Consider the following 10,754-nt stretch of genomic DNA (forward strand, 5'->3'; position numbering starts at 1 on the left):
GTCCAAAACGTTAGACAGCACACATAACCCGTAAAACATTTTCACTCACTCACTCACTGGCCACACATTATCTCGGAGATTCCCCTTCCAGCGCAGGTCCTTTGCATTCTCAGAATCACCTATTTATTTCTGCCCTTCCCCTGCAGACTGTCCTCGGTTACACGTTCCCGTGATTCTCCGAGTCGCGCGCTCGCGTTAGTCTACTCATACTTGAGCTACTTCAGCACAGATGCGTGTCTCTCTCTTCCTCCCACCTCGTACTCGTATGGAAGCCTTTCTAGTCATCGCCTTTGTTATGCGCTCTTTACGTATCATTATTTAGAAAGCTCTGGCGCTGTTTTGAGCATCTTATAACCAAAATCCGCGCAGAGATGAAAAGCCTACATGACCCCCCCCCTTCTCTCTCTCCTTCTCCTCCAGTGCCGTCTTGACCCGAACACATCTGAAACTTATTACCGCGGCCCCCCTTTTTAGTGGGCTGCTCCCGTGATATATTCGTCACTGTGTTGTGTGTTTTAAAACTTTGCTTGTGTAGTATTTGTAGTATGCCCCACCTACACCGTTCGCAAAAACAGCGCGCTTTTAGGCAAGTTGACGCTTTATTTACTAGGCAGCATTTCACGCGTGTTTTGGAGGGGTTCCTGGAGCGCATGTCTGGAGCGCATGGGTCATAACACGCCCTTTCGACGTTTCAACATCTCGCCGTTTGCGCGGAACCTGTCTGTCCTGTTGGCGCGTACTGTTTTGTTTTGGTGTACTCCAAGCCCTCTCGCTTGCTTTCCTTTTGAAGGAAGTTGCACAGTCTGGTGTGCACTTCATCCAGAGCAGGAGCTGAACGTGTGTTTCAGCTGCACCGTACCTACTCAGTAGCCCCGATCGGTGTCCACTGAAGCCGTTTATATTAAAGGTTTCTCTTCCCCCTCCCCTTGCATATCGCATGTCCAGCCCCCCCATGTCCATTGGCTTTTCGTGGTCTGTGTGCCTACGTCCACCCCCTGCACACACACACACACACATACACACACAATGTGCACGCTGCTTTCATTAAACACCTCTCTCACCCCCCCTCCTCTCTCCCTCTCTCTCTCCCTCTCTCTCTCTCTCTCTCTCTCTCGCCTCTTGTCCGGCCCCCTGATCTCTCTGTCCATTGGCTTCTCCGGGTCTATTTTTCATGTCCAGCCCCTAATGAGTGTCCATTGGTTTTGTTATTTCCACTCCCTCCTCCCACTCCCCGGTTTTGCCCTGCCCATGTTTTGTATGTCTGTGTCCATCCATCTCCTGACGTTCAAGTTCGCAGGGACGTCACGTCCGCACTTGAACTTGCAGCTCAGGGGGGCTTTTGCCATTTTTTTCATCTCTCTCTCTCTCTCTCTTTCTCCCTCTCTCTCTCTCTCTTTTCAAAAAAAGCCATGACGGCTATCCCACAATCCATCTTCCCCGCGCCATCTTTGTATTATTTCTAATTTATTTTGGATGTCAAAGGCATTGATGAAGATATTTTCTCTGGAGTCTCCCCGCTAACCCGGCTCTCCCGATGTGAACCGAGCTGAAAGCCGCCGCCAACCACCATGTCTCGCCGCAAGCAAGGCAAACCCCAGCACTTAAGCAAACGGGATTTTTCGCGTAAGTATACTCTGTGTGTTGTGCACTTCTTGTGCCCCTTCATCCTTTCTTGGTCCGGTGTTGTAATATTCCGTAAAGAAGGCAAAAAGCGCTACGGGAGCGCGTGACACTGCGAAGGCACACCGGACGGCGGACAGCGCAGATCGCGGTCAAGTGGACTTCAGCGAGGAGCGCAGCGAGCCTTTCCACTGACCACATTACCTTTACGCGTAGCTTTTTTTTGATCTGCTCACAGTCAGAAACAGAAAACTTTCATCCAAATGCCGCTTTTCTCAAATTTGGAAAGTTTTTAGAGCGCTAATTTCTTTGCACGCACGTGCCACGGTCTCTCCGGCCATGCACCTAAGAGGCGTTATGAGGTATCGGACTATGGTAGGTACGCATGCTTCGGTTTGACTGTTGCGACTCTGTCGTAAGGCTGTCTGAGAGTGACTACTGGCAGAATTTCCCCTCCTCGCGCGCTGTTTTTGGAAGATTTTCAAAAAAAAAAAAAAAAAGTGGAAGTGCATTTTGATTGGGAAAAAAAAAAAGATCTCGTGTGTGACTGTTTACAAGCGCCGCGCGTGCCGTAAGAAGCAGCGCACAAGCCGGGAGCAAAGAAACGCTTTTAGGAAACTACACATAGCTCTATCAGCTGCAGTGACACCAATCTAACCTAGAACCACGCGTTTTTATTTCCAAACCTGAAGCTTTGCAAGTATTGATCAGAAAATAGACATACTGTGGATTAAGCCGAGTTAATATTAAGCGTTTATTATTAAGAGCAACAGGAATACACCTATATTCCCACATCATCATTTCTCCTGCTTTATCTCAGCACATTTCTACAGAAGCAGTACACAGAGTACAGGTCTATTTTACTCAAATGAGTTGCACATTGTTTTACCTGCTGACCTTAAGATCACACGACATTGCACTGTAATTTCAACTATTTTAATAGAGCTCACAAGGAACACAATTTTAGGAAAATAATAATAATAATAATAAAAAAACGCCTCTGTTTTTGGAAAGCTCGCGTGCTTATTTGATAAAACAGATCAGAAAAAGTGCTCATTGATAAATACTCCGTCGCACAAAGTGTGCTCTATTTCATATTTTATAATAGAGCCATAAACATGCTCGGGACTGTGGAGCTCATGGAAAAACGCCAGGACTATCCTTGTGTTTGACTTTTTCAGACGGAGCTCCAAGAAGTGTTACACTACCTTTAAGGATAAACATGCTTGATACAAATCCGCGTTGTTGTAACATCGTAACGTATCGTGTAACGTTATTGAGTTTCTACACACACACACACACACACACACACACACACACACACACGCACACACACACACTGGCTTTCAGTGGCGTCCCGTAGCTGCTCCGAAGAGTCTCAGTGATCGGTGTGTGTGTGTGTGTGTGTGTGTGTGTGTGTGTGTGTGTGTGTGTGACACCCGTCGCTAGGAGGCACACTACGATCACAAACTGGAAATGAACTTGAACCTGAGCAATTTTACCGCCACCTCTATCTACATATTTAACGACGGGATCAGGATAGAGGTAGAGCTAGAGGTATTATACACACCTCTAAGCGCTTTAAAAAAAATCGATCAGTTTCTCCTCCAGAATCCATGTGCTTTAGCTCCAAGTGCTTCCCAAACTGCACTTAAAAATATAATCCAACTGTAGAAAACATGCATACACACACTATGCTTGAATTGAAGAAACAAGCCTGATCAGCGTTTAGACTGACTCGCAGAGGTTTGCGTAACTGTTTGGATAGTTTAAAGCAGATTCAGTGATAGAACTTCTTAAAACTTGTAGAGAGCAAAACAAACACTTTCCCCTGTTTTTAAACACATCCTTAAGCAACAAACACATCAATCATTCAGCTATTTATTCGCGATCAGCAGTAAAAAATATTTTTCTAAAGCATTAAAAAACGCGTATGTATATATATTTCCTGATCTTTTGCAGACTGCAGTGAGATTTGAAAAGGATGAGGAATTAATAGCACTTAAAGCTAAATTGCGTAACTGCATTTTCAGACAATTATAATCCATGTCTCGTATACACTCTGACCAGTTTAATCGGTTTTAAACTGCTCTTAAAGTCATTCACATGTGTTGAGGGGTTTTTAGTTTCATCACTCACTGATACGTCTTTTTTTTAATATAAAAAAGGAGATAAGGCTTTGGATAATTTTCTATACTGAGCTTAATAATGAAGAGTGAAGTGAACATATTTCTCTAACATTTCTAATTATTTATGGCACATGATTCCTCCAAAAGCATGATGGCCTGCATGCTGGAGATGATCAGTTGACCTGTATCTGTATAGTATATGTTTCCTAAATATAGCGCCAACTTTATTGATTTATAGCTTTATTTATTATAGTGAATGCAACTGTGCAGTTAAGGAAAAGCTGCTAGGAAAACGAGAGTAAGTTCAGGGAAAAGAGATTTAAACGTTTTTTTTTTTTTTTGTATGTCGATTTGTTGTGGAATTTGTGCCCAGGAACCCAAAGCTCGGCGTTTTGTTGAATAACCAAAGATGTAAAGCAGTAGTGTGTGGCCACATCGCCTTTATTCCGCGCTTTATCTTTCTCAGCTTGTGGGGAAGGTTGCGCTCACTGCACATTTCACCCTTCTGTGTGCACTTAAAGGTGAAGGTTCAATTATTTCACCAGATCCGACCACTTTAAAATCATTAAAAAAAATCTGGCCCTATCTGTATTTCCTAAACAATTAATAATAATAATAATAATGATAATAATAATAATAAAAATGCTAATACTTGTTTGAGTGTGGTTTGAAGTTCAATTAAAGTGTGATTCTGGCAGCTTAGTAAGAGGTCAAGATGCCTCCTCTAACCTCCATGAAAAAAAGTCTGGGTGAGAAATACACTTTTCTGTCCAAGATATTGCATTAGTCTGGCTATAATCACTTTTTAGCTTCCTGGTAAAAGAAAAATGCTCTTCACTCTAAGTTGTTGGAACAGCAAATAGAATGTAATGTGCTTAATATAACAGATTTTTATTACACTGTGAACAGCAATAATTATAATAATTATTATAATAATAACTAACATGGTCTCATTGCAGAGGGCTGGTTGTGCCAAATATTCTAAGATTAACAATATCTTTGCTATGAATTTGCTATGAATACTCAGTCATATTATGTCCATCAGAACACCACTAATCACTGATTTCCTGTCTACCCCTCTGTCTGTCTCTCTTATTTGTTGTGTCTTGAACGCTGCCGTCTCCCATGAGCAGCCGAGCCCCTGTCATCCGTGGTCTCGGAGGAAAGGCAGGAACAGCACGGGCTGGTACAGGTCTCTCCGGAAGGGGACCAGGACCTGCTTACCTGCGGCCAGTGTCAGATGAACTTCCCTTTGGGGGATATCCTCATTTTTATTGAGCACAAAAGGAAGCAATGCAATGGCACCATGTGCGTGGACAAGACAGTGGATAAGCCCCCTTCTCCCTCGCATGGCGAGCTGAGGAGAGCGTCCAATCCCGTGGAGGTGGGCGTCCAGGTCACGCCGGAGGACGACGATTGCTTGTCAACGTCTTCTCGAGGAATCTGTCCCAAACAGGAACACATAACAGGTAAATATATCCCAAAAGACTGTGATGGGGACGGGAATGATATGTGCTTGGGTTGCATGCTGGAAGTGTGCGTGTTTGTTCGTAGGTATGTGTTAAGGACGTCTACGATGCACTTGTGGATATGTGTTCCACATATCGCAAACACATGTTCTCTCTGTGGAGTTCTCATCCACAACTCTGGAGACACTTTTCAGTGTTGGGAGGGTGGCGATGGAGGGGTGGGGGCTTACATATCATAATATTGCATGGGTCTGCTATAGCATGAAGACGAAGAAAAAAATTCTTTGTTGTGATTTATTGTCAAGAGATCAGCGCAGTTTAGACTCAGCATAGCTCTCACTCTGATTTTTGACTGGGTGGGATTTTTTTAAATTAAACTCAGTCTTACAGCATACATCACTTGTCGAAACGGCTGGCTGTATGCTTGTTTTGGCGAATGAGTGTGTCTAGTTTTACCTCCTGTCCTTTCAGTTGTCTGTCTTTCTGAGCAGTTAAGCAGTTAAACCTGCTCAGGTATTACCCCATGATACATTATGGTTCCACAGTGGTGTTTTTTCACAGTAATTAAATCCAACCCTGACTTTAAGTTGCCATTTTGTGATCGGCAAGTGGAGCACTAAGGGTGTGTCAGTAGGAGGGTACATACCCATCAAGAGAATGAGGAAATGAGAGAGAGTGCAAGACAAAAAGGGTAGTTGAGACACTTAAGGGCTGGTTGGTGAAGACGTTGGTGTTTCAGGAGAGCTTGTCCCCTCAGTGTGCATCCACAGGCCTGTGGGAAATCCCGCTCTGTGCAGCTCATACCCTCTCATGTGGTTTACTCAGATGCATCTTGAGTTCATTGTATTTTTTTTAAACGGCCACATCTTATCCATATAAGTGTAACCCTGTGCCTTTCTGACTGAAAATCAAAGACCACGGAAAGGCCAGTCAGTTATTCTTGGATGTTAGGGGACACTCTCGTAACACTGCTAGTTATTTATTTAGCCTTTTATTTAAATTAGGGCATGTTTTATTGAATATCTCCTTGCACTAAATAAGGCACAACAAAACTTTAAATACTGCTACGGAAATAAATTACAAGGCAGTTTATCACTTTGATGGTAAACAACCTTATAAAAGAAGTGTTTGGAATCCAGAGTGTTAAAATGCGACCCAAGGTAATCCTGTGTCTTGAGTAAATAACATTAGTGAATATGTCATTCTTGTGATCTGTGTAACATTAGAGATGACGGCACAAGTGTGTGTGAGTGTGTGTGTGTGTGGATCTGCTTGAGCTGATTTAGACGGAGCATTTGCAGAGAGCAGAAAAAAGTGTGAGTGAGTCTCTCCAGCCTGTTTTTCTGCCCTGGTCTTACATCGGGCCATTCTCTGGTCTGCTTCAAAGATCAGGTTCTAGGAAATGCCTGGGCTGCTCAGTCCCATCTCCAGTGATTTGGGCCTGTCACTACAGGCTTTTTATCAGCCCCATAATTCAGCTGTACAGCTGTTTCTGTTTCCACTTCTCACTTACATTTCAGAGTCAGTGAATCTCATCGAACACTGTGGTTAGCTGTGGTTCTCGAAGCCAGCACATACATTAGATTGATGTAGGTTTTAATATATGATTGTGGTAAGCGGGGTCAGTTATGTGTAGTTAACCCCTTTGTTTTAAAAAATGTTGATGCCATTTCTGTGCAAATTATACAACCTCTTTATATTCGCTAGCTATCGCACACACGTCTCATGTTTCTGTCAGACCCTAAGCGGGTTATTAAACTCATTTACATCATAATGTAGCAGGGTTCAGCTGATATCACTGGGTCACCGGTATTATGTGTGCTTGTGATGTTTTTAAGCAGTTTTGTGGGAAGGACCTTACCATCTTCTCTCTGTGTTACTGCTATGCCAGGTCAACAGAAATATTAATTAGCCATATTACTAAACAGGAGTAAAGTGTATGTGTGAGGGGGTGAGCTGGAAAAAATTTACAATGATGATTATTATTGTTAATAATAATAATAATAATAATAATAATAATATCATTATATTGCTTTGCTACTGATACAGATTTTTTGTTGCTATAATCAGTATAATCTGAATTTTTTTTTAAGATCAGTCTTGGCAGGATTTTAACTAATTATGTCTAGAGTGTTGTCCAAACCACCAAATATGGAGGCTACATGTGTGATGTAACATCACAATTCCCATATAGAGTAACTCAGAGAGACGAAAGGCAGTCGCTGTCACAGAGGAATGGTGTGTGGACTGTGTGTGTGTGTGTGTGTGTGCGTGTGTGTGCATAAAAAAGAGCAGTGAGCAGAGGTGTGTGTGCGTGTGCATGTGTGCCCCAAATAGGCCATGTATCCTGGTTAAGGGGCCCAGCCAAAAAGTATAGAGCTAATCGACTCTGCAGCTTTCTCCTCATGTCTGTTCTTGTCCCTTACCATCTCCTGTCTTCTATTTTCCTCTCTACTTCTCTCCTCTCTTTACTCCTCCTCTCCTACTCATACCTTTTTGAGCCATTTTGATGTTGAACATACCATTTAATTCTGTTAATCATTAAATGAGATTAATATATTGAATCCTGAACGAGGGGACTAACAATTAGATGTACTTTGTTAAAAAGTAAGAATTGCTTCTTTTTATTCTTCAATGCACAGTGCATTATGTTTGGTTAAAAGCAAAACATTGGATTGTCTCCTGTTTTGAGATTCACTATCCAAATATTGTCCACATTACAAATTGAATTTGCTTTGGTTCCAAATTTGGAATTGTGAACTTTTATATTAGGCGGTCAAGACTCTTGCAATGGTGGCTTTTTAAAAATCATGTCTCCACTGCAGTAGATACACTGATTGATTCAGAGAAATACTGAAGCCATGCAGAATAGCCCTTAGTGCCGATAACTGTTTTTAAAAAATGCTCTTTGCTGGGCTGTGTTCAGTGATTTCTGTTGTTTCTCTTTTACACTGTGTGCGATTAGTTTGCATATGAGCTCTCTGCAAGTTTCTGTTCTAAAAATGTGGCCTGGCCGGTGGGCATTTTTTTCTAGTTAGTTTTTTTTTACTTTCTGAAATCATCTCTCATGATCATAATTATCATCAGCACATCGAGGTTCAGATTTAGTGCATTTAGTGCACTTGAACATGGCATTTCTCACGATATGATATGCAGCTCTCACTTAAACCCCATTGCTTTTGTAGAAAACTGTGCATGTGCATGTGTGCAAGTCATCATGGTGATGACAGATATGATAAATGGATAGTGACTAGTTGCTGTAAAAACAGTTAAAAATGTGAAAATATATAGATGTGTGTGTCTACATCAGAGTTATATAGGCATTACAAGAGCAAAACAAATCCTTTTATTTAGGCTGAGACTGAGGCTTAGACAGACACCTATTTTTGTGTATGCTGAAATGCTTTCACCTCTGAATACGCACAGCCTCCCATACTCTGCATTTTCCTCCATGTCATTTTTCCACTACCAAATGAATTATCAGGAAGTGGCTTGCCGCATGACAAAGACACATGTCTTTGCCAAGCTACGACAGTGTACGACACCTGCAAAGGTGCTCTTTATGAATATGCATCCAAATGGAAGCTTGCCTATAATTTCTTGAAGAATGCGTGTTTATTTCTTTTCACTGCCGAGATTGCTCCACAGAGTCTTCTGCTTGGATATATTTACAACTAGTCCTGTTTGAGCTTTAAAAATATATTTAGCCAGAAATGTGTGTGTGTGTGTGTGTGAGAGTGAGAGAGAGAGAGAGAGAAAGAGAGAAACAGAAACATAGAAAGAGATGCATAATGCTGTCCTTAGGGATGGGGTTTAATTAATGGTGGATGATAACGTTTAATTCTCTACTCCTGGAGCATTTACGTGTTTGGGTGGATCTTACTCTGAGCATAGCTCACAGATGCATTGTGATATCCAGCATCCTCAGCACTGATTTGCATGATCTAGTCGGCTGTGTACTGTGGGGGTGGGTGGGCTTTGCTCGTTTGCTTTTTTTTAATTTAATGGACCATGGCACACACGTTTGTTGACTTGTGAATTTTTGTGCTGCCTTTAAAGAAGGAAAGTAATAATAATAATAATAATAATAATAATAATAATAATAATAATTATTATTATTATTATTACAAGAGGTGAAAATATATTTTGTGAAATATCATAGCCTGTAAATGTTATTTTCACCTGGTTTTGCAGTAAAAGCCAGCTTGTTGGGAACAAAGGTATTTAGCAGGCAGACGGGCACAGCCTGGCACAGTGCCACCCTCTCTGTCTCACCACCCTGTGACGCTTCTTCCCTGCGACCCTCCCACAACGGGACAATGGCGGCTCCTCCATCACAACAGGAGAAAAGCTCGGCTCTCGTCAATCTGCTCCCGTCTTTCCCCTCTCTTATTGTTCAATGCACGGTGTTGTTCCGCCTCAGAGCTGGAACGATCCAGAATTACAGTTTAAAGCAATTCAAAGAAATAAGAGAGCCCTATTTTCTAATGTTGGCAGAGAGCTGCGTTGTGTTGGGGAGCAGAGAATAGGGAATAGTTACCTCTGTTCAGGTAACTACTGCCTTCAAGAGCTCTGCTGTTTTTCCTTCTTTTTTTATTTTTTAAGTTGTGCTTTGGGATATCATTACCAAGCTAGAGTGTGTGTGGTTATATTTGTGCAGACCCACCGGATTTTGTCGTATTGTAGCTCTGAAATTATGTCAGATGTTTTAGAGTGTGTGTCCATAAAAATGTTTATGTACTACAAAGTGTATTTAGAAGTTCCAGCGGATTACAGAGTGGGCTTTTGGAAACACATGATGAAGGAGGCAAAATTACTGCGCTACATGTTTGAGAGTGCGCGTATATGTGCTTGTGTGTAACTCTACATTTGTTTGTGGTTGCTGTGAGCCATGAGTGCATGTGTGTATGCGAGTGAGTGTGTGTTGGGGGGTGCGGAAGAACATGAAAGGGTATGTGAGTTGGCAATGTTGCAACAGGACATCCCTCAGTGGACGCTGCCAGAGGAGAGTTGGCACAGAGCAGGACTGGCAGCCAAGGGTGGGCTAAGCTTTTACTACTCTGTTTACCTTTACTGTTCTACACACACACACACACATACAGACACACACAAATGATGAAGTGTAGGTCTCTTTTTATGGAAGCTGCCACCTCCTAGAAATATGATTGTCACCTTTTCAAGCTTATTGATACTTCTATTCTTCCTCTTCCTCGCTCCGTCTCTCAGGTTTCAAAGGGCAGAGTGTGTGAGGTCACCTTGACCAGCAGTGCCACTCACTTTCAGCTTCTGTCATCCAAGACACTCAATGTGATCAATTCATCTGGGCTCTAATGGTTACAAATGGCAGAAGTCGACTCTCTCTAGGCACTTTCAGGGCTCTACTTTTTTTGTTTTTTGTTTCTTCTCTCCTTACGGCTCTGTTTCTTTCCAGTACACGCAGCTACTCTGCAGAGATGAAGGCAGGACGCTGACTGCTTTCTTAAGGTTATATTGAGAATAAAGTCAAAGTGAGTGCTAGCGTTGAATATACTACAAG

At 42.2% G+C, this 10,754-nt stretch overlaps 1 protein-coding gene across 1 annotated transcript in view; it reads left to right on the forward strand.

Moving 5' to 3' along the window:
• The first annotated feature begins 1,273 nt into the window (after positions 1-1,273).
• bcl11aa (BCL11 transcription factor A a) overlaps positions 1,274-10,754 on the forward strand; it is a 45,253-nt gene continuing 35,772 nt past the window's right edge. The window contains exons 1-2 of the mRNA XM_026941819.3: positions 1,274-1,623; positions 4,883-5,218. Coding sequence (XP_026797620.1) covers positions 1,569-1,623; positions 4,883-5,218 — 391 coding nt within the window. The 5' untranslated portion in view covers positions 1,274-1,568. The remainder of the gene's footprint in view (positions 1,624-4,882; positions 5,219-10,754) is intronic.

This window comes from Pangasianodon hypophthalmus, chromosome 3 (genome assembly GCF_027358585.1).
Source record: "Pangasianodon hypophthalmus isolate fPanHyp1 chromosome 3, fPanHyp1.pri, whole genome shotgun sequence".
NCBI classification, from domain to species: Eukaryota; Metazoa; Chordata; class Actinopteri; order Siluriformes; family Pangasiidae; genus Pangasianodon; species Pangasianodon hypophthalmus.